Below are 27,537 nucleotides of genomic sequence, written 5' to 3' on the forward strand. Positions count from 1 at the left end.
ACAACCAATATTCCCCATCTGGCTATTGAACAAAAACAATCTCAGTACAAATGTTATTGATAATATACATGCACCCATTTAATTGCATTGTCATGCTTTTCCTTATTGTCACTGGTCAGACTGGGTCTCCTCTAGGTATAGATCACCTGATGAGAGAGAAACTTGATGCTTAGCAGCTGAACGTGTGAACTGTTCATGGGGTGACATTGCATTTCAAATATACAAGAATTTCATCTGTGGTGTTTATATATATAAGCCATATATATATATGGCTTATTCACACTTTGAGGTTATAGCCTTACTAGTGCTGAGACATCAAGCAATATATAAGCATACATTAAAAAAAACATTCCTAAAGGTTGTATAGCCCTTTGGATGAAAGCCTTTGTTAGAAACCCTTCCCTACTTCTCAAAATTACAGAGCTGCAGCCTTATGAACTGATATGGAGCAACTCCATTAAACACAGTAGAATTTACTTCTGAACAAATAAATGCAGGATCATGTCCGAGATACATTTTACAAACATCTTATTGCTGAGGTCTTATAGATGCAGGTTTAATATGGTCAGGTTAAACACCCATTGGTTAAAATTCTTCATTTCCTCCCAACTGATCTTCAAAGACCCCAAAATCCGAACACTGGTCTTCAGGTGAATATGAACCCAAATTCTAGGCATTCTCCCTTCTAGGTAATGAACAGATCCAGATGTGCCCAGCTTTGCATTATGTGCCTTTAGATCAATACTTCTCAAGTTGCATTATGGGGTTTGCATTATGTACCTTTTAGACCAAATGTTTCTCAACCTGGATAACTTTAAGATGTGAGGACTTCAACTCCCAGAATTCCCCAGCCAGCATGCTGAAGTTAAGAAGTGCTGCTAGAGAATGATATAAAATAAAAGGAAAGGTATATAAACCAGTGGGGGAGGGAGGGAGAGGCACACAAGCCAATCCAGGCCAAGAGAAATTGTCTAAGAATGGAGCTTGCACTCATACATACATTCATACAAACTTTCCAATGTCCCTTCTCCCTTTTCACCCCACCTTCTTATCCTGACTTTAATCCAGTAAGTATAATGAAGTCCTCATTCCTAGCCATGCCAACACTTTTCTGATCCTGAGGGACATTACACACACACACACACACACACAAACCCCACAAAAACATACAGGAAGGAAAGTAGGGAGAAAGTGTTTCTCCCAGCCTGGCAGTTCTGGGATGTGTTAGAATGCAAGGATGGCTGCACTGACAAAAGACTAGGACACTGCAGGGCTGTGATTTGAGGGTTGTTGAGGTACATGTAGAAGGGAACCTTTGAAAAAATAGTCAAAACCAATATATAGAGGAAGGAAAGGAGAGAAGAGCTAAAGATGAGAGATTGAGGATCTCTGAGGCAGCGGGATTTGAAATAGAAGCAGAGGTCATGAGAGAGGTCAAAGGAAGAGGTCAAGGGCAAGGATATATGGGCCCTGGATAGAATGAGGATCCAAGATTAAGTGGGAGGCAGTTTGACCCATTGTGAGGAACAATAAGAGCCAATAAGAGAAGAGATCTGTAAGACCTCTGTAGGGAGACTACAGGTGGAAAAAGCTATCAAGACAAAAGAACAATTGTAGAAAGGCCACTGAAGGAGGACTGAAAGGACTATAACATGAAGCTAGTGGCTGGATTCACACAACCCACAACTTGGTTACTGAATTAATCCACTTTCTGGATTTGCACTATTCACCAGATCAGAAATTCATGAAGCAAGCTGAGTTTTCATGACATATTAAAAATCCCAGCCAAGATTTATTGAATTAGGCTTAGCACACAGTGCAGCTTTTAACTGCTTAGGCATGTTGGGTGTACCCAGCTAGTGAGGATTATCTGGAAAACTCTATACTAGGGACTTCAAGGGATATCTGGTCAGGCATAGGAGAAACAAGGCTGCGGGGGGAATAGGGTGGGTGGGACGCTGGGTCAGAAAGGGACCAAGAACTTGGGCAGAAATAGAGTAGCAACTCTGGATAGCTGCCTGGAAGCAAAACTAGAGCGTTTGCTTAAGGCAGCGCCAAGGGCCGCTCAATCAGCAAATAGGCAGTGTGAGCCAGGGCAGTGTTATTCCAGAGCCAACCAGAGAGCAATGCAGGGAAAGGGCATAGAAAAAAAATTGGCAACTCTTAGGAGGGGGAGAATAACTGAAGAAGAAGCAGAAAAGGAACCCTGAAAAGTGGCTCAACAAGGGGAAGATGCTGGGGGAAGTGGGGGGGGGAGGAAAATGGAGGGAGGGAGGGAAGCTGAGAGATGAATGGGGAAATGGACAAAGGCAGCGGAAGGGCAGTGCAGGCTAAGCAGCACCTTCTAAAAAGGGGAAGAGATGGAAAAAGGAAAAGAGGGAGAGGCCCCCCCAAAAGGGGAAGCCTAAGAAAGAAAGAAGGACTGAGAGGGAGAAAAAAATGGAAATAAAGGAGAGGAGTAGAAAGTTTGATGCCTGGAGGGCTGAGTGAAGCAGAGAATGGAAGGAAAGGTGGGGAGAAGGGAAGATTTGCTCAGGCAAGGGGTCCCTTTTTCCTTGGGCTGCTCCTCCACCTACCTGCCTGTTAGGAGGAAGGAAGGCCCCAGCAGCTCCTCTCTTCCCTCTAGGAAAGCATACCCTGAAGTGATTCCCACCACCCAGAATGTAGGAATGCTGGACAGAGCTAAGAAGGAATGAAAGTAGAAGAACAGAGAAGAAGCTGGAGGCAGGGAAAGTGGTGTGTGGAAAAATGAGGAAACCAGGCAAGGGGGCTGGGAAATGTAGGATAGGAACCATGGGCAGGAAAAAGAGGCAAAGAGGAAACCAGGAGCAGCTTCAGAGGAAAAGGAGAAAATCTTTAGAAGATTGAGAGGGGGGGGGAGTAAGGAAGAAAATAAATGAGTGAATGACAATATGGATGGAAGGAAGGAAGGGAGGGAGGAAGGAAGGAAGGAAGGAGTGAGAGAGGGAAGGAAGGAAGAAAAAGATTGAATGGAAAAAAAGAAAACAGGGAGGGAAGAAATGAATAAAAAGACCAGATGGAAAAGAAGAAAGGAAGAAGGGAAGAAATTAGTGAAAAGACTTAATGGAAAGAAGGAAGGAGGGAAGAAAGATAGGTAAAGGAAGAGACTGCAGGAAAGCGGCAAAAGTGAGAGAGACGAAAGAAGAAGAGGCCTCGGACGGCTGAGGGGGACCTGCAGAGCTGCGCCAGAAATGGAGCGGCATGCTGGCAGGATAGCGCGCAAGGAGGCTGCGAGGGTCCCCACCGAGGTCACCACAGCTTTCGGCAGAGGGGATCCCGAGTGGGATAGGGACGGGGGAGGGGAGGGGGGAGAGCGCGAATTGAGGAAGGGAGCACAGCAGAGCAGAGGGGGCCAGACTGGCCGCCCAAAAAAAGACGGGTCGGAGGTGGCCGAGGGCGAAGGGTGCAGGTGGCGCGCTCGGAGTGGGTGGATGGAGGGGACAGTAGAGGCGACAGGCGAGATGAAGGGGGAGAAATCCTGAGCCGCGGATGATGGGTGGGGGAGTTAGGGTGGCGGAGCAGCGTCCGCACTCACCTTCCCTGTCCCTTCCTTTCTCTCTTTTGCAGAGCCGGGCGCTGAGCCGCGGACTCCCTCCTCTCGCTTGCCCGCCCGCCCCGTCTAGAAAGAGCGGGAGCGGGAGCGGGAGGAGGAGGAGGAGGAGGAGGGGCCGCGATGACGCCTCGTCCCCTGATTTGACACCTGCCCAGCCTCGGGGGCGGCTCCCCCGCCGCCGGCCCGGCCCGGCCCGCGCCCCCGATGCTGAGCTCAGTGTGCGTCTCCTCTTTCCGCGGGCGCAAGTCTGGGAACAAGCCGCCGTCCAAGTCATGTTTGAAAGGGGAGATGGGCCGGAACGAAGACAACGACAAGATCGTCATCAACGTGGGCGGCATCCGGCATGAGACTTACCGCAGCACCCTCAAGACTCTGCCGGGCACGCGGTTGTCCTGGCTCACCGAGCCGGACGCCTGCAGCAACTTCGACTACGACCCCAAAGTCGACGAGTTCTTCTTCGACCGGCACCCGCAAGTTTTCGCCTACGTGCTCAACTACTACCGCACCGGGAAGCTCCACTGCCCCGCCGACGTCTGCGGACCGCTCTTCGAGGAAGAGCTGGCTTTCTGGGGCATCGACGAGACCGACGTGGAAGCCTGCTGCTGGATGAACTACCGGCAGCACCGCGACGCCGAGGAAGCCCTGGACAGCTTCGAGGCCCCGGAGAGCCAGGAAGATGAAGAGAGCGGAGACCTCAAGCGCCTCTGCCTGCAGGAGGACGGGCGCAAGCTGGGTTGGTGGTCCAGCTGGCAGCCTAAGGTCTGGGCGCTCTTCGAAGACCCCTACTCTTCCAAGATGGCCCGGGTGAGTCCGAAGGAGACGGGCGGGGTGGGGGTTTACCGTCCCCTCCAAGCGGGTCTTCTTAGAGGTCCTCTCCTCCCCACTGCCCCATCTAACAAGACTGCTTTAGAGGGTGGGATGGGGTGGGGGTTGGGGGTTGGAAGTATAACTGAATTCTAGCAATCTGAAGAATGTCCTGCTAGGAAAATGTTCTCCTTCACATGCCTGGTCTTTCCCATCTGTGTTTCCTAAGATTTCTAATCCCCTCCCCCCTTTTCATTCTTTAGTATCATTTAAGGGGAAATAGACATAGACGGTCTTGGGGCTGTTGCAATGAGCCTGATTCTGCCAATTTGTTGGCAAAGTAAATGAGCACCCCCGTAGGATTCTGCACTCATAAATGTAGACCTCAAAAGAGATAACCGGGTGCAAGAGAGGCTTGGAGGAGGAGACAGATGTGTTGGGTTATCTTTGGTGTAGCACATTCTAGAAGAAGATGTAGCACATTCTATAGGACTAGTGTCACAAAGAGGGACATGGGATTAATGGCAAGCTTGAGTTGTGTAATGGGTAAATGGGTAGAAATCCTAGTACTTCCTCCAAATAGAGTCTTAATTTGAATATAGTCCTAGCTCCAGGTAGCCCAAAAATGTCCATAGAGCAATAATAGTTCTGTAGGACAGCCTTCCCCAATCTGGTATTCTCTGGATGTGTTAAGACTTTAAGACCGCAGGTGCCAGAATTGCACTGATGTGTTGACACCACAAAATCAACCCCAGAGGAATTCTTAGGTTGCAATCCTAACAGTGTTAGAGGATATCAAACTCGGGGAGGGTGCTGTAGAAGTTTCATGTAGGCAAGCACCAAACTCAAATCCCGTGCTCGTAATTTGGCACTGCCATGTAAAGTATACACTCTGCAACTAGCTCAGGTTCCGAAGTGAGCTGGAGAAATGGCCCATGAAAAAGGCAACAACTGTTGTTTGATTTTGTAATTGAATCTCGATTCCCTCCACAAGCGGGCCTCTCTGCTTGCAAATCCCGCCCCCTTCCCACAGCACCTTCCGCACTTGTCCTTGAATCTTGAAATTACAATCTTAGGAGAAGAAAGGGATGTGTGTGTGTGTGTTTGTGTGCGTGTCCGAAGAGGTGAGAAAAACAGAGGGGGCTATTTGGAGTAGGCATGCAGTGATTTACTAACTTCTTTCAAATGCCGATTGAGCAGTAAGCAACAGACAAAATACTCTCCTAAAGGTATAATCTATACATGCAGCATTTGATATGGATGAAAGGATGTGCCAGTTTGGAAGTGTGAGTGGCGCTGAGTTTTTTTTGGGGGGGGGGAGTTAAACCATTCTAGGGGGGGGGGAGGATGCACCAGCTGTATCTCATGCACAAATTTGGACAAATAATGTGGAAAGGACATGCCCAGAAAGTGAGCAATGGATCATGACACTCTTTTTTCAATCTGGAAGCCTTTAAAGAAATTGGGCCACAATTCCCATAACCCACGCAGCTTCATCAACATGCTGTCTGGGACAATGGGATCTGTAGTCTGAGCACATATGGAAGACATCAGGTTAGGGTAATGTGATATTGAATTGGGGAACCAAGCAGATATCTACCCCCTGCAGGGCCAACCAAGAAGAAATGGATTTGGCAGTGAAGATTACGCCAAGATCCTTCCCTCAAGGAAATAAGGTTGGAGCTTGGGGCTGGATGGTTGTGTGCCCTAGAGTGGAGAGTGAGAAGGTTATCTGAGTTTCGGAGAAAATGTGCAAAAGGCCAAGGGTGGGAAAGGGAGAAGTGTGTGTGTGTGAGTGAGTGTGAGTGTGAAGCACAGAGATAATGTGAGGATTAATGTGAGGCAGCAGAAATAGGTTGCCAAATATATGGTGGGGAAGGAAGACTCTAAGTTGAACGCCACAGTACATAAATGTGTGAATGAAAGTAGTAATGTGTAGCGGCAGGAGGGCCCTAATACGCATGCTCCAGAGTTATGACTAGCTTCTCAGTGTTAAGAGAGAATGTCTTCGTTCCCGGCAGGAGGTGCTGCTAGCTCGTTACAAACTCTTTCCTTCTTGTTCCCCACACTGAGGTTTCCTGTCCTCATTCGTGTTCTCTCTACCTCTTTCCCTCCCTTGCTGTCCTATATACCTTCCCTTCTTAAAATCCTTCTGTCCCACACAAAAGTTTGGGCCCCTTGCTCTCATATACCCATTGCCCCAAGGCCAATCTCTCAGGTTTTTAAGTCTCTCTACACATGCAAATCCTTTACACAATGGAGGGGGGGGAGAAACTCTAGTGTTCCTCAGCATTGCAGTTCTGGATTCACCGCTCCCCCCAAACTGAAACAATGTCCCTCAAAGTGACCCCCCTTTCCATTTCCAAACACTGCAGTTCAGAATTCCTTGCTCTGCTTGCCTGGCTGGCTGGCTTCCTTGCTTCCCCTCTCTATGCAGTGAACACCCCCCCTCCCTCTTCAAACAGTTTTGCACAGGAACTCAAGTTGCTGCTGCTGACAAGGACCCTCACCTCCCCGGTCCCTCTTTTTCGTATATTAAAGCTTTGCTGTCTTCTGAACTGCAGAGACAGCAGGTTGAGCAGGGGGGGGGGGGCACCGCAGTGCAGTGTGGAAACCCCAGAGTTTGCAGTGCAAGGCAGGCATTTGGCAGCCTGTGGCAGCTTCCCTCCCTCTCCCCCCACCTCCTTCTCTCCCAGGCAGTGGGTCTCAAAGCTGCAAACTCTGTCAGATATCCCCCCCTCCCTCCTCCTTCCCCCACACAGTTGGGAGCACAGCCAGGAAAAGTTGCAGTGGGAAGGAAGATGAAGAGAGAAAGCAGGAATTTTAGTACCAGGGAGGGGGCCACGGATGTGGATGGTAGGAGCCGAGATTATGAGCTGGTGCTGCATTGGGCGGGCATCAAGTCAGGAGTTTCCATAAATGGAGGAGAACAATTTGGGGACTAGAAATCACCCTCCTTTGTACAATACTGGTTCCCCCCCCCTTGTTTGCATTTAAACAAGATTTGATTTACAGTTTTAGTAGCCTCCCCCGCCCCAACTCACCCAACCAAGAAAAATAATGGGAATAAGATATTAATACTTACTGAAGACTGTGGAAGGAGACTTCATTGTCTAGCCTACTGTTTCTGAAATATATCAGCATGAAAAACCTACAGAAAAAGGCTGCAGAGATTACTTAAGTGGCCCAATTTTAGCATTTCTTCTGTCTTTCTCCTACCCACCACCTGCATCAACTTTCCGACATGGTAAAAAGAAAAGGAACAGAGGTGGGCTAGAAAGAACAGGTAGACAACTAGCTAGAAGAACAGAACAGAGGTTAGGTGCATAGAACAAACTCTTCTGCAAAAGATCTCTCCAAAACCACATTTGCTGAGTTTCCATCTAAGAACCATGATGGATGTATTTACGGCAAAGGCAGGATGGAACTTCAAAACTGCATATTTGATAACGCTTATCGGATAGCTGCATCTAACAGCTGGAATATTGAAAAGTTGAGTGTGTACATGGAGAAAACTCCTAGGCAGCTCATGAAGACAGCATATCTATAGATGGATCCTTCATCCCCTCCAATTATCAAGTTTTTCATCTGTTTATGTAGTTTTTTTTACCTTTGTTTTACTTTGTTTCTTTGTGTCTTTCTTTGTTTCCTTCCTTCCTTTTTCTTTTCTTTCTTTCCTTCCTTCCTTCCTTCCTTCCTTCCTTCCTTCCTTCCTTCCTTCCTTTCTTCCTTCCTTCCAGACACTGTTCAATTCTCAAACTTTTAAAATTCCTTTAAAGAATAAAGACAAATTGTTATTTATATCACGTGCATCCCAGAATTACTTCAGTAAATATATACTTCCAATAATGTGGATAAGGGAATAGATTATAGAGCATATTATGCCAGTTGAATTAATTCACCGGCTGTGTATTGCAAATATAAGCATGTTACTGGAAAATAAATCCCATCATACGCAGTAGGATTTTCTTCTCAGTAGAAAGTGGTTAGGGTTATCGTCAAAGTTTTCTTCTCCAGAATATAAATGTTTCCTTTCATACAATAAAGGCATATACTGTACATAGAAAAAAAAAAATTCCACGGCTTCAGAGACTGCATTTCCTCCACACTGTAGATGGACAACTCAGTATAGCATTGCATGGACCTCTCAAGTTATCTTTCCTTGCAGGTTCAACTTTAGTTTACCTCCCTTTTGAGGTGAAGAATGTATAGAAAATATAGCATAAGCTTTTTCATACTGTTTAAAATAAACAGGAAATGTCAGGTGCAATCCAAATAATAATAATAAAACAACTGTGGCAAAAGAAAATGAAGATACCACTAACAGTAATAAGCACCTTGGGTGCAATTTCAAAACATCTGGAGCACCACTTGAATACCATCGAAATTGACAAAATCATCATCAGCTGATTACATCCTATGACAATACCTTTAATATTATTAAACAACAACATCTGCCTGTCCCAGATTCTTGGGAAAGACTGAATAGGTGGGCAAAAATGCCAAATGCGGTCTAAACATCTGGCTACTATGCTACCAATCATCATAATATTAATACATTAAATTTGTATCCCACCCGATCTCAATTATTTATGGGATTGTATATACTCTTACTTCTATAGTGATTTTGTACCCTTCCCGTTATTCATTAACTATAGCTGTTGTGTCCTCAAAAATTAATAACTGCGTTTACACTGCAGAACCATATTCTTAGTTATGGATGATTGATAATTTGAGAATCCAGTTTACCATCAAAATGTGCATAAGGTCATCTGTATCATTTCAGCAACAAAAACTTTTTAGGGTGTTCTGAAGACATTAAAGAAAGAGGGATGGTTCGTTGATGGTGGTAAAAAAACCAGAAACTGGTCATGTGCGAATAGAATGACAGTAAGAAAACAGTGAAAGAGGAAAACACAAATTAAATAGCCTTAAGATCCCCTTTAATATCTTCCCTTAACTCAATTTATCATGATCATCTTTAAGAGATTCTTCAGGATACGGTATGTGCCATTTTTAAAAACTTTATTAGAAACATATGCAAGAGGAAAAGAAAAGGGGGACAGAAATGGAGGATGAAAAATCAGAAAAAAATCTCAGAACAAATCTGTTTCCTGTTAAATGGGGGACTTGCTAAAAAAAGAAGAAGAAAAAGAAGAAGGTCATCCAATATGCCAGGAAATTTGCATGATGGAAAATAAATGCAGACAGTTATCTTTTCCTAATATTACAACTGTTGAATAGTGGGGTTCTTTTTTTACAGTAGATCTGCACTTTTGACTAAAATAAGGAAGCCAGCGCTAATTTTAGCATCATAAAAAAAAATCTCAGTTATTTTTCCCTCTGCAGTACCTGGCTGACCTTGGCTGATCTCAAAGAAAATAAAGAGTCACCTAGTTATAGTATTTGGGTGGGAGACCACTAAGAAATTCCAGAGCGGCAGTTTGCACTGGAAAGTTCGAAAACAAATCAGGAAGATAGTGATAACAAGCTATATCCAAATCATTGCTAACTAGCTTGACTCAAAGCTGTCTTTCCCTTTAACATAACCCTGCAGTTAGAATTCATATCTGATATATTCCTCCCATATATTTGGTTCTGAAGTTGTACTCTGATCTAAGAGTAATTGAGTCACTCAAAATACTAACGCTAGTCCAGCAGAATAAGATCTACCGGAGTTAAAATTATATTTTAAACTAAATTTACTTCTGCTTCCCTATCTCATGTTCATTCACAATATCATACATTTTTTTTAAAATCTCAAATCTGAAAGAAAAAAGCAAATCTTTGGGGCCTTTAGGGGTGCCTCCAATCTCATGACCATGTATATCTCCCTTTTCTGTTTCTCAAATCCTGAACAACCCAACTGCGTTCTCTTTTATATTAATTTTTCTATTGTAATCACCCTTGCATGATTAAACAGAGGTGCAGAATTTGTGGTTCAACTTCTTGGGGAATGTAAAGGAGGAACGATGTGAAAGGAGATAAATAAGAGGGTTTTAAAAAGGCTTTTAATGATGCTTGTGAATAATGACTGCAGAAAGGGAATAGATTCCAAACATTGGCAAGAACCAGTTATTCTTATTTATTGCAGTGAAGAGCTCAAGAGGCATTTTGGTTCTTCCAGCACATTAGCTATACACTTCCTCACTCAGTGAACCCACAAGTCTTGACACCCAACAGCCTTTGTCTGAATTTAGCAGTCTCCATTTTACTTCCACAACTTTCTGAATTCAGTTCGTGACCACCATTCTGACCTGCAAGACTGGCGTCCTTCCCAGTCCTCACTGCAAGCTCTCCATATTTTATTGTCCTACTATTCAAAATCGTTCCAAAAAAATCTGTCAGGATTTTAACTCATCCCTCAGACCACTTTATCCCACTTTCCCCAATTTAAAAGCCAGTCATATTAATTCACTTCTCCTAGTCCTTTCTCCCCAAATTCCAATTCCACTTCACAGTATAGCGCCTAACAATGTCATTCTTTTTTTTTGTTTTGATCCATGATCCTTCTTTGCTACTTCATTAAAGACTCAAAAACAATTACCTTCCTCAAATTCAGAACCCTGCAACTCATTTCTTTCTGTTTTAAATCAACAAATATGTAGAATAGTTTAGATTTCAGTAAGATGATGTATTCTATTACAGATATTTACTTCTTGTCTTGCTTGAGAATCTCAACATATCTCATTAGGTTCTCCACTTTCCCGGAAGACTAGATGTAACCCCTCATTTCTGAAAGTTCAGAAGTCTTAATTTTGCATCATTTCTTGCATATCTTTCATCCCTAGTACAAACCGACTAGCCTTTCACAATACCCTAGATCAGGCTAAAAGCTTTCATTGTTGCATAAAACCAACTATTTACCTTAGCATATTGTAGGAACAATTGCATAATGTTAACCATCTTAAACACTCTAATATGGGTTTGGAGACCGGTATGGTATGTGATTCCAGCCATACAGATACTTGGTTGACCTTAGATGGCTTTCACATATGTTTCAAGAACTTTGTACCACTCCCCTCTTCAATTTTATTTGATTGTCTTTTGTTCCAACTTCTTGTTGAAGGACTTACTAATTAGTGTCTGATCCCTTTATTCTAAGGCTTTCCATACCAAGCAAATATTTTCCTTTCTATCTCTCCTACTGCTGAAAATAGAAAAACCCTTTTTGTAGAGCTGAAATTGGGCTACTGCGGGTTTTAATCCAGACTTCTTTATGTTGCTCTCCGTGGTACTGAACTGCAGTATTGCATCCAGCAGTAGCAGCTGATGGAAAGAATGCACGCATAGGAACAAGAACAGAAGCAGAAATGTTCTCCTACTTCCAGACCTTGCTAACTGAGGTTACTCTATCATGCTTTGCATTAAAAATAAGATAACATTGAGGGTTTCGCATAAGGTGTCATATGAGGATGATAAATGCAATATCTCACTCAGCTATTACAGAGAAGAAGAATAGAAAAGAAATAAGGCCAGTGAGGTTCTGGAAAGCAATATTTGTGTGTTTTGTGTGTGTGTGTGTGTTGTGTGCATATGTGTTTAAAGCATTGCTGAAAAATGTGTAGTAATCATGGGACATTGTAATTTCAGCATAATTACTTTTATCTGTATGAGTTTACAAATGAAATCATGGTTTAAAGAACAAAGATAGGACAATAGAGTGAAATCAAAGTGGATGATGGTGCACGTGCGCGCGCACACACACACACAAAAGGAGAATGACAAAAGAGGACTGACCTCATTCTTATCCCACTTTTCTAGCTCCTGAGTTCTTTCTTTTGTTATGGCAAAAGGACGGATGTGCAGATAGTCCTTGACTTACAACCACAACTTAGCCCAACGTTTATGTTGCTATGTGAGAAATTTGTTGTGAGCCCTGCCCCATTTTATGACTTTTCTTGCCACATTTGTTAAATGAATCACTGCAGTTGTTAAGTTCATAACACGATTGTTAAGTGAATCTGGCTTCCCCATTGATTTTACTTGTCCGCAGGTTGCAAAGGGTTACATGATCCCATGACACTACAACTGTCATAAATATGAACCAGTTTTAAAGCATCTGGATTTTGATCACGCAACCATGGGGATGCTGCAATGATCATAAGTGTGGGAAATAGTTATAGGTCCCTTTTTACAGTGCCTTTGTAACCTGGAATGGTCACTGAATGAACTGTTGTAAGTCAAGGACTACCTGTACAACAAACTTTGTGGAAAGAATGGGAAAGTCCTAGAGCATTTGGAGAGGCTATCTCTCATTCCTACCCAAATAAAAGTCACTCCGGTTCAGTAAGAAGAAAATGGTCCCTTGTTTATCTAGATCAGGATATGGGGGAAATGGCCCTTTTATGACTTGTGGACATGCATGGATGGCTCAGGAATTCTGGGAGTTGAAGTCCACAAGCCATAAAAGGGCCATCATTCCCCACATCTGATCTAGATCGAATATCCTATGTTTCCAAAGCTTGGTTTGCTACCTTTCACTTCATCTCCTTTTGCAGCATTGATCTTATCAAGCCATAATAAATTAATTAGGTGCCACAAGGCTCTGGATGTTTTTTGTTTTTTTACAGCCACAGACTATCGGGGGGGGGGGGGATAGAGGCATTGCAAATAAATCATTGGAGAGGGATTATAGTTTAATTGCCGTCAAGATCCTTCATCTGCACTGCATTTGATGTTTACATATTTCGCTATCTTTCTCCCCCACCCCCACCCCACTCGTTTTATTCATCTATTTACTGTTTACTTTGTTTCCTATTTCCCCATTAAAATAGATCTTCTTGAAGAATGGAAAGTACAGCTTTCAGGATCAACCATTGCCTACAGTAGAGATTTAAAGTCATAACACTACTTGCTTATATTATTTCCAGTCATAAGCTATTATCCAAATTTACCTCAAAGTGGCTAGGGGGAGAGACTGTCTTTCCAAGCAATGTTACCTGCTCATCTCTGACAGGTCTGTGCTTATTTGCCTGTTTCAAGGAATCTTATAAGCCTTCCAATATGATCTATCCATCTGCATGCCCTTGTTGGTCTTTCTCTCCGCTGTAGAGAAACCATCCGCCCTAGGCTTCCCAAATCTGTCTTGTTCAGCCAAGATCAGTTCAGGTACTTATACATCCAGGCATCCAAGCTTAATGACCCAAGTAGATTCTTCTCAAGCAGTCTGCAACACCTCTCAACCCTCAGTTAATCTCCAAGTAAACAGAGAGAAAGCTAAAAGGAGTGGTAATTTAGAGTGCGTTTCTGATTCCCTATCATCATAAGAAGGCTCCTCCATCTTAAATCTGAAAGCGAAGGATGCTTGAGTTGAAAGTCTGATGATTCAGGGATAAAAACAAACTCTGAATTGAACTTGGGCTCACAGATTTCTTTGGTTAATCTGGAGGATTCTAGCAAAACGATTCCTGAAACACCTGAGGCTTGCTACCCATCTTTTAATGAAACAGGTCCCAGACTTTTCCTGAATATTTAGGAATATTTATTTCCTATTTAGTCTATTTCAAACCTTTTCCTCCAACCGACTTATATTTTAAACCCAAGGAGAACAATCTAAGACAGTGTTGGCGAACCTGTTTGGCACCAAGTGCCAGAAACCAGAAGAGCAGCTCCCTAGCTTGCACATGCATGCTGATCACCTGGTCTTCTGGTATCTGGTGCTCCCGGAAGAGCAACAGGCAACGACGGAGAGATGTCTCTGCATGCCACTTCCAGCATGCATGCCATAGGTTCGCTATCATGGATCTAAGACCACGGGCTGCCCCAAAAGCCTTAAGTACATTCATGAACTTCCAAACATGGTTAATTTAAATGTAAGTGACATCAAGGCAAATATATATTTTGGTCCTGGCCATTATTTTTTTGGAACATGCACCTACTCCACATCACATTTAAAGGCCAAGGGGGCCATTTAGCCTTATTCTTTCTCATTAGTTTCTCTTTTCTAGAAACCAAACAAATTGCACACACACGAAAAACTATACGTATCTATTTCAAGCTCCACACTCCGCATCCACTTGGAAAGAATCAAAAAGACGGAAAAGAATTGTCTGGAGAAAGAGTTTCCATTTTGGTTCTCATATAAAAATGACTGACTGACTAGAGCTTACACCTTACCTAATACTCAAAGAATATCTCACCATATTCATTGGATCTATACTTAGGTTTTCCTCCACTCTCCCTCTCCGCACAAGTTGTAGAATGGAAGCTTTGAACAGCTAAATTAAAGTTAAGGTCATCTCAGGGAATAATGCCAGCTAAGTCAGGCTTTTTTTTCAGAGATTTCAGAATAAAGTTCTATTTTTTTGACCTTGTGCCCTATACCAAATGCACACACATATACGTTTATTTTTTCCTTTCCTTCTTTCCACCCCTGCTGGATCTTCCATCTGCTACTGCAATATGTTCCTTCATTTATTTCAAAAAAGGACTATTCCTGCACTGACAGAAGGGCAGTCATAGCCCTGGGAAAAGAGGGAAGGCGGGGGTTGGCTAGCCAAGGCAGCAGGGCCAATGACAGTCACAAGTGACAGGAATCCTGAGTTCCCTAGTAATGAGTTGGAGGGAATGCATAAGGCCAAAACTTGGGGAGTTCTCTGGAGGAAGAGAAGTTTAAAAAGGTGGTGATGAGTTGACAGTGTCTTTTTGTCTTCATGCCTTTGCTGTGTGACATTGTACTGGTCTCCTTCCTGCCTCACAAACACCTTCCGGGAACAGTTACATGAGTCATATCTATTCTCTTTCCCACGTACTCTGTTCCCAGCCATACCATGGTTCCCAAGAGACAGAAGTCATTATTTCCATCTGAATGATTAGGGACTCCCAGCGCTGCCTGAAGGAGGTCCCATATAGAACATTTCTCATTACTTTTTGCAAGGGCAATGAATGTAGACTACAGCATGTAGCATTGAGGGATGAGGGCACCATTCAGCCTGCTTCCCCAAACCTCCAGCAGCTGGAAAAGCTGCATGTGATATACCCAGCTCTGGAAGTGGGTCAGAACCACGAGATGGTTTCTGGGTAAAGCACTCCTTTGGGAATTCAAAAGATCTGTCCTTGTTTCCCTTCCTTCCGTGGAGAATGCCATTCTTAAAAACAAGATTCTACCCAAATAGTTTCTCCACAGTAGAAGCATCAACCTAATCCTCGGTTTTCTCCTTCTCCTCAACTCCCTCCCTTCCCTTGAATTCCTTGGCTTTCCCCTTCATCTTTTCCTCCTCCTGCTCTCACCCCCCTCCAGTTCTTGGGCACCGCACTGCGCTTCAAAAAGGATTCTAGGATTTGTTTGTAGAAAGTGCTGACGGGACGGGAATTCTATGCAGTGCAGAGAGCAAGCAGCAAGATTTTTCCCTGCAAGAAAGGAGATGAGAGTAGAGAGTGAAAGAGAGTTTTGCACACAAGCGTAAACATGAATGGGGAATCTATGTACATAGTTGTATAAGCAAGGGCAATCATGCTTGCATTGTACTATGACATGCATACATCTGTGGTATGTGTAGCAAGCTCAAGTATGTGCGTAGCTTCGGAGAGAATTGTGCTGCCAAAGAAGATTTTGTTCTGTGCATGTATAAAGGCATATTTGGTGCATAGCCTAGAGCTTTTCTGGGTGCATTAGAGCAAACAGTGTATGGGAATATAAATTCATCTTTATATGAAATATAGTGTGTATATGTACATATGTGTGTACACACACACACACAAATATATATAAATATACTCTCAGAAAAAGTTTGAGTATACCAACAAACATTTTATATAGAATGTACTAATATCTATGAAAGGGAGTGTGTAGTTGTATTTAAGTGCAGATATATGCGAAATTTTGTTTGCCTGTCAGTCTGCAGTTAAACCAACTTAAACTTAATTGAAATTGGTAAATAAAGTTCCATTCAACAATTACCTTATTTGTATTGTAAAGTAGATTGGGGCATGGTGGTGCGTGTGTCAAACCGCAGAGAGATATGGGCAGGCAACGTGTTCTGTAATTTTAAAATTGAGTTATGGAAGGAATGAATAAATAGGTATAATCTCCCCAGAGCCCATATTCATATAGGGCCTATAAAATTGCATATTGTACTGAGATGAATATGTTAAATCATGGTAGGCTGGCTATGGCTGGGAGAAACCTAATTTGTGGAAGGAGGGGATTTGTGTGTGTGTTCGTGTGTGTGTGTGTGTATGCATGCATGCAGTTGAAGTTGAAGTGAGAAAATGATTTCTGCACACTTGTGCACATTAGCCTGGGGGAAAGTAAGTTGAAGATTGCCTGCAAATATTTACTTGTACATAATTATATATGGGACATACCTCAGAGGACAGTGTCAGATCCCACGTGGTGACAAAGCATTTGGTAATGATGTAGCAGCTAAAACTCCTGGACAATCAGAGTTTGTGTGAGTTGTGTGCATACCAATGGAGGGATGTGAATGAATGTGAAGTGTTCAGTATATGTGCAAGGGAGCACATGACTGTTTGCGTCATTGCTTGCTTTCACTGTTTTCTCAAGGGACTAAAATAGGAGAATGGTATAACAGAAGGCACATGAATGCCGAGCCTGAAATCTCAGCAGAATCCTTTCTGTTCTGGGCTCTTTATTCATTCATCCAAATTACTGATGTTAGAATAGTTAAAACATTCAAAATTCTGCTGAAAAAGAGCAAAAATTCAAGAGGGGGGGGAGGAGGAAAAGTTTTACCATCTCAAAATTCCCTTGTAACAACAAGGTTTTAAATCCCTAGCTTGCTCCCTAAATGGCACAATGGTTTATGGCCAAGTTGCAATGGTTCCTGTTCTTTTACAACCTATAATTCCCAGTGTGAAAATGCAACCAAAAAAATGGAACAAAGTTGACCTCAAAAGAGCTGTGACAGGATCACTGCAATTCTGCCCAAAAATAAACCAAAATTCACACCAAGGGAAGAGACCTGCAACCTGCATTCACTATGCAGATTAAAGAGCAGATACAGTCAGAAGGGTGGGAAATTTCCTTGTTTTTTTTTTTAATTCAGGCTCAGAGTCTCAAATCAAAATGTTGACTTTCGTGTCACCTAAGCAAATTATGTACCTGCATAATGCAACTGTCACTTGGTGAATGCTAAATAGGTATTATATTGTAATAATAGATTCCAGTTCCTCCAAGGAATAAAGCAAGTTCTTTTTGGTTCTTCCCTCCCCAGTCATTTATTGCATCCGTTTTACAAGGTAGATTAGTCTGAAAAAAGAATAATTGACCCAAAATCATGGAATGAATTTCATAATTGAGCAGCTAATGGAATCCCTTTTTTTTCTACTCCACCATCAGCTGAGAATTAATACAGAATGAATGGCTAGCCCAGAGGCGTCCAACCTTGTCAACTTTAAGACTCGTGCACTTCAACTCCCAGAATTCCCCACTCAGTCATGGCTGGGGAATTCTGGAAGTTGAAGTCCACAAGTCTTAAAGTTCTCAAGGTTAGATGCCTCTGGTTTAAAACCTTAGGCTATGACTGGGGAAGCATACTTATGAATTCTTTGTTTGCTATAAATTCTCAGAATGATCTTGATCATAGAGGAATATGAACTCACATCAGTTTCTTTGGAATAAAGATAAGACAAAAATGTAAAAAAAAGAGGATATTGGGCAATAGTCATATTATAGTTCCAAGAAAAACTTCCTTCAAGAAAGGCAATGTTTCCCATCCTCTCTTAGGATGCATGCAGAGACAAGGCTGGCTATCCCTACAAGATGTTGAGATTTCCCTGGTCTCTGATGCCTTTAAATCAAATTGTGGCCCCTAAATGCTTCAGCTATGCTAGCCAGAATTGTGGGAATTCCATCCCACCCTAGCTGAACGGTATCTTAATGAAGAAGGCTGCTTTAGAAGGTGGCCAGACAAACATTTGATTGATGGCTATTAAACATGGTGACCAACTATTACGAATTCAAGGAGGAGGCGTTGTTGAGAGTGGAGATTTGATGAAAACTCCACATCCAGTCAAATGGGAAGAAAACATTGGGAAAGACGTCCCACCAAGGAACCATGACCCCCAAAAATGGGCAGACACTAACAAGCTAAAACCTGTGTTGGGAAACAATCTGGATTTATTGGTAGACAGGCAATAGATTAGTTAGAGTTTTTGGCTTTTATGACAGCAAAAAGAAAGCATATGTATGCAACATACACAAACATGGTTAGCACCCCCATCCATAGTGAATCAGATGCAGATCAATCCATTTAATTGGTTATAGGGTGTAATGAATGAAGTACAATAAGCAGATAAGCCACTATCTCAGGATACTACTTAAAATAGATCTCTGTAATGTAGGGGTTGATATACAACAATACAGAAATGATAGGGGGGGAATTACTCACTGCTACATCATTTTGGGCTTTTTTCTTCCAACAGTTTTTAGACCTGACTTAGATATATTAAGATGGCAGAAACGACTGCAGGGGATACCATTTTTAAATGCAGATCCCTCCATTTGCTAAAAAAAAAAAAAACTTTTGCATAAGAAGAAAACTAGGCTAACACATCAGTATCTAATCTAATTGTCTAGCTAAAGTATGAGGATTTTTTAAAAAGTGGGCTACAATTTAAAAACGAAGTATGTCCTTCCCTCTTATCCCATACCTCAGTTTTCCCTCACTAACATTGGGATAAGTGGGGTATTTGCTGTCTCTTGGGATATACTTAATGGCTATTTGTTGAAGAGACAGTAGTTATTGGGAAGGGGCTGACTTTTGTAGGGTAGGTTGTTCCTTTTCTAGAAGAGTTTGTTCTTTTACAATTATGAGTTAGCACTAATGTTTTCCTTCCCTGTCCTTTCCTGTCTGACATTCTCGCCTCCCTGCTGTTCCTCTTTGTCTGCTTCTTCCCCATACGTTTGTCCTTCTGCATCTCTCCAGTATGTGGCCTTTGCCTCCCTCTTCTTCATCCTCATCTCCATCACCACTTTCTGCTTAGAGACCCATGAGGCTTTCAACCACTTCAAAAACAAGACAGAAATAATAAAGACGGGGAACAGTACCAGCGTAAAGGTGGACTATGAAATGGAAACAGAACCCTTCCTCACCTACGTGGAAGGGATGTGCGTCATCTGGTTCACCTTTGAGTTCCTCATCCGGGTCATCTTTTGCCCAGACAAAATGGAATTCATCAAGAGCACCCTCAACATCATCGACTTTGTGGCCATCCTGCCCTTCTACCTGGAAGTGGGCCTCAGTGGCCTCTCATCCAAAGCAGCCAAGGATGTGTTGGGCTTCCTGAGGGTGGTAAGATTTGTCCGGATCCTAAGGATCTTCAAGCTGACCCGGCATTTCGTAGGGCTGAGAGTCCTAGGTCACACGCTGAGGGCCAGCACCAATGAGTTCTTGCTCCTCATCATCTTCTTGGCCCTAGGGGTCTTGATCTTTGCCACCATGATCTATTATGCTGAAAGGATCGGTGCTGACCCAGATGACATAACGGGCAGCAAGCACACCGTCTTCAAGAACATCCCCATTGGGTTTTGGTGGGCTGTAGTGACCATGACGACTTTGGGCTATGGTGACATGTATCCTGAGACTTGGTCAGGCATGTTGGTGGGAGCACTGTGTGCCTTGGCTGGTGTGTTGACCATTGCCATGCCTGTGCCAGTCATCGTCAACAACTTTGGCATGTATTATTCGCTGGCTATGGCTAAGCAGAAACTACCAAAGAAAAAGAACAAGCACATCCCACGAGCCCCCCAACCTGGCTCACCCAACTACTGCAAACCAGACATGCAGTCCCCGCATCGCAGCAACCAGGGTGACTCATGCCCCTTGGCTCAAGAGGAGATAATCGAGATTAATCGGGCAGGTAAGGGGGAGACAGAATGGGCAGAAATAGTTAAATTAATTACATCTGAGTTAGATCTATATACTGTTTGTGATTTTCAAATATTCTAGCATCTAACAATTTCTCTTCCTGCTAAGAAATTAAAACTATAGGGAAGGAGGCACAGGTAGTCCTCAAACTTGCAACCAGAATTGCAACCATAATTTCTGTTGCTAAGAAAGGTGGTTATTAAATGAGTCATGCCCAATTTTACAACCTTCTTTCCACAGTCAAAACAAATTGCTGGGGTTGTTAAGTTAATCAACTGTCATTAAGCAAATTCAGTCCCCACCCCCATCCCTCCCTGGCTTTGCTTGCTGGCTGGAAAAGTCACAATTGACAATCACATGATCCCAAGAAGTTGCAACTATTGTAAATATATGCCAGTGGCCAAACTCTTGAATTTTGATCATATGATTGTGGGGATGCTGCAATGGTCGTAAGTGTGAGGACCTATTGTAAATGAATTTTTTTTCTGAATCGTAAATTCAAATAGTCGCTAAATGAATGATTGTAAGTTGAAGACTACCCGTACACAGAACCAGGTAGATTTAGGATTCCTGAGAATCTTAAAGAAATGTTTTTGGTTCACATGGGCTTTTTTACAATGTTGAGTCTCACTTTTGTACCACTTGGGAACAGAGGAGCACATCCAAGAATTATTTCTGCTTCCCAGCACTTCTCAAGCAGGCTGAAGGTGAAGAGGTTTGTAGCCCAACAGTGTCTGGGATACTAAGATTGTCCACAAGTGTATATGCTAGTTTGTGCCTTACAAGAAAGATTAATAGGAACATTTTCCAGGTGAGTTTACCATTAGCACTGATGTCTCTCATTGAAAACATCTTGGTAAATGTGTGATAAAATTTTAAGTCAAAAATCAACTACCGTGTGCTTGCACAGACCACAACTATCATCCTCAGAAAGTTATCTTCATCCCTCAAATTACATTAGGTTTTTTTAAAATAAAAATTTGTGAAATTGTAAAAATGTGGCAAGATTTAAGTGCAGTTTGCCCAAGAATGTTATACTCATAAAATCATGTATGATAGTGCAAAAAGTTCATGCAAGAACTTACAGCTTTGTAAGTTTCTAAAATAGGTAGATTTTTTAAAAAAAAGATCAGATAATGTTGCTTTTTTTTCAAACAAAGCTGAAATTATTATTCAATCTGTTTTGGAATGGAGTTATGTAACGCATTAGATTGCTAACCATAACAACAAAACAATAATCAAGAGCAAAAAGATAATGTCCCATGTATGTAAGCATAAATATTATAAGCTCCTGTTTGTGTCTCAAGTGCAAAAGTTCAAAATGCATAGACAGCATAGAGTTTCTTCTGTGGGAAACTGTTTAATTTCTTAAAGCAAATTATTAACCTTTACTCATCATTAAGTGAATCTGTGCCTCTCCAGATGTTGCTAAAATTCACCAACCTGGGCAATAGTGACGGATGTTGGGAGCTGTTGTTTTAATTCAGAAACATCTGGAGACCATATCTATTTAAGATCATGAAGGCATAGCTGGAAAGATCTTGCCAAGTAAGAGACAAAGAATAAAATTTTCCGTGGCCCAAGGATGATTTTTTTTAGTTCCTTACCTTGCTTCCAAGGACAATTCCTTTGCCCTTCCTACTCTTGACATTTTCAAATAGTGACATAAATGTCCTCAGGATTCTATTTCTCATTCTTCCCTTGCACATTTATCTTTTGTAGCAAAGAAAGCAACCAACTACTAGCCACTGAGCTGGTCCGATGGACTGTGAATGATGGAGGGAAACCCTCCATCTATATATATGACGTTGTATGCCCTTGAGGAAGTTGGGAAATGTGAAAAATAGGGGGCAGGAGAAGTTGGGATCTACTGGCAATGGAAAGCTACTTGACCTGCAGCACTTCGAAATGCTTCCAAACTATTTCTCCCAGTAATCTTTCTGGAGTATCTGCTGAGCTAAAAGTTAATCATCTCATGTGAGAAGATCTCCATGAGCCACAACAATATGCAGACAAAGAAGACTGACTGCAACATTGGATTGGTACAGCCCTTACATATGGAAGTGCCCTTTTCAAGGCATTAAAGAGGAAGCATTTGAAGCTTCTGTTTTCCTGTTAATCAGAATTGTTTTTACAGGAAATTAAAGATGGATTCTTATTCTGTAAGTAATAATAAGTAATATGAGACCCTAACATCTGTGTTAAATCTAGCCCAATTATTAATCAGTGACATAGACGTTAGTTGTAACACTGAATATTTTACAACTAGTCCATAAAATGAAACTCTTTGACACTGTTTTAGGCATACCAGCTTATTTGGAGGATTGCAATAGTGGCAAATATCTGTAGCTCTGGTGTAGGATAAGGGTAAGGGTTTGAGGATTCATTCACCCAGCTTGTGGGTTGGTTTCTGAATGGTTCATTACCAGGCTGGGTAACATCTTCTGCAGAGTTTAGGGGATGTCAGTGTTCTTCTGTTTTTAAAGGCTTCAGGTGTGGGTTTGTCAAGTGAGGGTCAGCTCTGAGTCATCAGTACAAGACTCACTAATGACTCAGAGCTGACCCATCCCTAGACTCTCACTTGACACCCACACCTGAAGCCCTTATAAACAGAAGAACACTGACATCCCCTAAACTCTGCAGAAGATGTTACCAGCTTGTTAACAAAACATTTGGAAACCAACCCACAGGCCCAGAGAATGAACCCTCACCCTTACTTGGAGGATACAGCAGAGGCAAAATTGTGTCAAGGCTAATTTCTGATCCTTTCCTCAAAATCCAAATGCCCTGCTATAGAGCTTACCCATCACTTTCCCATGGTAGATTGGAATTCTCCCAAATTCAAAACAATAGATTCCTTTACTCATTAGCTATGAAGCAAATGCTGGAAATATGAAGCATTTTGAAGCAAAAACCCTTTGGAAACCAAAACATATTGAGCATCAAAGCCCTCTTCATGGATTATACAAGAGCTGGCTGTTTTCCATACTGACACACTTAATGGCACTCAAATCTATTGTCTTGAGCAGCATTTCTCAACCTTGGCAACTTTAAGATAGGTGGACTTCAACTTCCAGAATTCTCCAGTTGAAATCCACCCATTTTAAAGTTGCCATGGTTGAGAAACAGTGGTTTTTTTCCTTATCTTTATTATTAACACCTCATGGCCTCTTATCTCTTCAGAGAGAGAGAAAAAGAAGGGATGGTTAAGAACCATATTTAGATTAGAAACTTTTCCTACACTGATAACTTTATAATACATCCCATAGATTGCATAATATCACCCCAGTGTAAAAGAAGGGGATGATGAAGGCCATGTTTGAATTAGAAAAATCTTCCTAAACTTATTTAATTTATTGAATAGAATTTGGATTGGAGGGATAGCTATATTAAAGAAGGTTGACCAAAGGTAGGGCTGACCTGTTATTTGATAGAATAAGGCAAACACGGACAGACAGCAGATACAGGGGAACAGCAACGGCACTTAAGGCTACAGCTGTTCCCTTCTGTTGCAAGACAGATGCATTGGCTCAGGACCTTGGCCGTCATCCCAGGTGATAGGAGTGAAGTAATGCCCAACCAGCAATTCACTCAATTCCTGTAGGTGAAATATTAGAATGGATTCCAAACTATCTTGGGCCAAGCTTGTCCAAAAGCCCTAAGGCAGCTAAAGAAGACTGTCTCCTATTGAAGGTGATAAAATATAGGCAACCCCCACTCCTCCTTCAGCATTATTGTTTCAAAGGTGCTTTTTCATAGAAAAAATGATAATAAAGGTTCTTATCTTTTTTCAAAAGGCAACTGGACTATCTTTGTTTTGCTTGAAGACGTTTTACTTCTCATTCAAGAAGCTTTTTTAATTCAGAAATGAAGAAGCTTCTTGGATGAGAAGACACTTTTTTTCTCAAGACTTTTATCAATTTTCCTGGCAGTGTGTCTAATTCTAGCAGGCATGATCAGCTCCTAGAAAATGTGAAAAAAATTCCTCAGAGCATAATTTCTTTGCAGTGCAGTTGTGAATTGAGAATTTTGTGTGTAGTCAGTAATTTGAAAGTAGTAGCCAATGCTATTTTTTTCTCTCTCTTTCTGACACCCACAACCAAAAACTCTTTCTCTTCAGCTATCTTCTCTCTTTGTATTTTGAACTGCTGACTCTTGGAGGTGGCATAAAAACTACTGCTGCATAAAAAGACCTACGTGTTGTTCCAGAAAGCAGTTTAGGTTATCCCACCTTGGCTATGGATTTGGAAGGATTTGTCCTTCCAAAATGACTCATACGTAAAGATCGAAGGGCCTGTTTTGGCAATTCAAGCCATTTTTGATTGAGAATTAGTATTCTTTTTCTTCCGTGGAAAAAAGGGAATGATATTGGCAATAATGCTTAGAAATAGGTGACTTAGATTCATGGGAACATTTTAGCTCTAGTGGAATTGTTAGTGATAGGGGCTAAAACATTCAAAAAATAGTTGCAGGAATTTGGTGTGTCTAGTTTAATGAAAAGAAGGACCGGGGAGTGATATGATAGCCTTGTAAGGGATTGCCACAAAGAAGAAGGAGTCAAGCTATTCTCCAAAAGCACCTGAAGGCAGGACAAGAAGCAATGGATGGAAACTAATCAAGGAGAGAAGGAACCTAGAATTAAGGAAAAATTTCTAAAGAAGAATTTCTAAAGAAAAAAAATCTTTAAGGCCTCTTCTTTCTTTGAGTGGCTAAAGAAGATTGCTGATCAGGGTAATTGCGCTGAGAAGGACAACAAAATACTTCTTGTCTACAACCCTTCTTGTCTTGAGAAAGAATATCCCAAATAGCCAGGATATTCAGGGTTGGACTAGCATATTATGTGCTGGCAAGAACAGGAAATTTACTAATAAAATCCCAGAAGGGAAGTGCAATGCACCTCCTTAGTAAACGCCGAGAGTTCAAACAGTGTTTCTCAACCTTGGTTGGTTGAAGATGTGTAGACTTCAGCTCTCAGAATTCCACAGCCAGCATGATGTGAAATTCTGAGAATTGAAGTCCACACATCTTCAATCAGCCAAGATTGAGAATCATCAATAGGATATTTGGGTTCCCTAACAACAGAAGAGGGAAAAATCAATAGGTAACTTTCTTTATTTTTTAGATTTATATCCTTCTTTAAATAGGAGTTGCACAAGTACTCCTCTCCTATTTTTCTCCAAATAATAACAATAATTCTGTTATACTTGGGTAGGTAGTGACTGGCCTGAAATTATCCAGTGAGCTTCTGTGGTTGAGGATGGGTTTGAACATGGATTTCCTCAGCGTCAGTCCCTTAACCATTACGTATGTCACTGTTTTTCAGCAATAGTTTGTTATTTCGGAGAGAAGGTTAGTTATGGTTGATTAGCAAGGCTTTTTGAGTTCAAGATTAAAACAGGACTGCCTTTATAGAAAAATAAATAAAGAGGGTTAATTCTTTCAAGCAGAACAGAGCTGGGTAGACAGGAAACTTAATAGCCCTGGAACAATCCGGACGCAGAAGAAATTCAGGTTTGCGGTGGAGGAACCCAACTGCAACCTGAAGCAAAGTGATCACTACAACTACTACACATCCTTATCCAACACATTTCTTTGGGGTTCACTCATTAAAAGGATCCTGAAGACAGAACGCAAAGCAGAAGTGGAAGGAAGAGAAGACTGTGTGATGACAGGCCTGCAGCGTCTACAATCAGTTCCTAGCTTGCTTTCCATCTGCTCCAGGTCCTTTGGGTCCAGGAAGCCCATTTGCAGCAAATACAACGGAGGAGCAAGGATTCACTTAATTTAACAGGCTCTTGGCTATGCACTGCATAGCAGGGGAGGCCAAAGGGGATGTGGTTGCTGGAGCTATTGCTGTCAGGGCACGGCACAAACAGCATCTGACAACTGCAACCTCAGTCTTTATGCCCAGCTTAATTTTACCTTAGTCTCTTTTTTACTTCACTAACAGCCTTACATTTTCCACTTGAGTTGCCTGATAACCCAATGCTTTTCGGTTTCCATGGCAACAAGTTGCCTGCAAATCCTTCAACTCAATTTATGCGCTCATTTCAATATATGAAATGATTAATATAAGTGGTGAGATTGCCTCGGAAGGCCTTTCCTTCCAGCATTATTTACTATTATTATACATGCTAATTTTTGTGGATCAAAATTGATCAAAGATGAAGTAATCTGAGCTTCTTGCCTCCTGTGGTATTCTGAGGGGCAGCCATTAAATGTAGCAGAGTGCTTATATAGGAATTTTTATTTTCTTTTTTTGGCAACAGATTTTCCTTGACTAGCCCTAATGCTCCATGTCAGGCTGCTATTCGCAGGAACAGCAATAACCATAAAACCATAAAATTGGGCAATCTTGAGGTTGTGAATTAATGTAATCCATTTAATTATCTTTGAAGCAAAAAAAAAAAAGATATTCACTCCAATTCTGTAAAGAAAAGTTCATTCTAAATAAATACAGAACTGCCAGGACTTATTTTGGAAAGATCGCTATTTGGAATGGTCATTAAAAAAATAATCTATGAACATTTAGCGAATGAGTGCTTATTTGGAAGGATCTGAGAAGAAAGGGGGAATTAAAATGTAAAAAAATCTTGGAAAACAATAGTAAAAATGGTTCCAGAAGATATCAAAGATTTATTTAATGAGTTCCTTTGAGTCCATACTGCCTATGGCTACTAGACAATTACCAGAGAGCTTTCTGTATCTCTCCACTACAGACCAAATGTGGCATCCCAGTTTTGGTAGCCTTAATACAGCCTTATGTGGAACACAATAATCTGAATAGCAATGGAGATAGTAACTGAATATATGTGGCTCTTTGAATACAGTTAAAATAAAATACCTATGCAGTAGAGGCATAATTTGACCTATGAGTCTTTATAAGCTCTACACATAAATTTAATAAATAAATGAACAAAGAAATATGTATAACAATTGCACAGATGGCTTATAAATGCTTCTCAAATGGCATCCATCTTTTCAAACTTCACCTTAGGGCTACAATATCTTCATCAAAACATTTCACAAGGTTAGCAAATTCTCCTCACTCCAGCCCCCTCTGCCCCCCAAAAGGTATAGTGTTTTATAGTACAATCCTAGCCATTGTTTAAAGTTGCAAAGAAACCAAACCACTCTAGTTTGCCATGTATCAAAATTGATGGCCATGCCATTGTGGCACCATAATTAAATCATTCTTCTATTTCAGATTGAATGGAATTGATTTCAAAAAGATATAAAGAGTTGAATATGACCTGGATATCTTGCCGCATTCCACATCTTGTTAAAGAGAGATTAATGTACATCTTGTTACACAGAATGATAATG

General features: G+C 41.7%; 1 protein-coding gene across 6 annotated transcripts in view; it reads left to right on the forward strand.

Annotated features, from left to right (window-relative positions):
* LOC106549269 (voltage-gated potassium channel KCNC1-like) overlaps positions 1-27,537 on the forward strand; it is a 63,054-nt gene that overhangs the window by 2,446 nt on the left and 33,071 nt on the right. For all 6 annotated transcript variants that reach the window (XR_015696480.1, XR_015696479.1, XM_087713810.1 and 3 more), the window contains exons 2-3: positions 3,589-4,378; positions 19,270-20,203. Coding sequence is in view for 4 of the 6 variants with exons in the window: in XM_087713810.1 (XP_087569936.1) it covers positions 3,779-4,378; positions 19,270-20,203 (1,534 nt within the window). In the remaining 2 variants the exon portion in view is untranslated. The remainder of the gene's footprint in view (positions 1-3,588; positions 4,379-19,269; positions 20,204-27,537) is intronic.

The sequence above is a fragment of the Thamnophis sirtalis genome, unplaced genomic scaffold (genome assembly GCF_051295495.1).
Source record: "Thamnophis sirtalis isolate CommonGarterSnake01/CBP01778 unplaced genomic scaffold, rThaSir2_p1.2 scaffold_4, whole genome shotgun sequence".
NCBI lineage: Eukaryota > Metazoa > Chordata > Lepidosauria > Squamata > Natricidae > Thamnophis > Thamnophis sirtalis.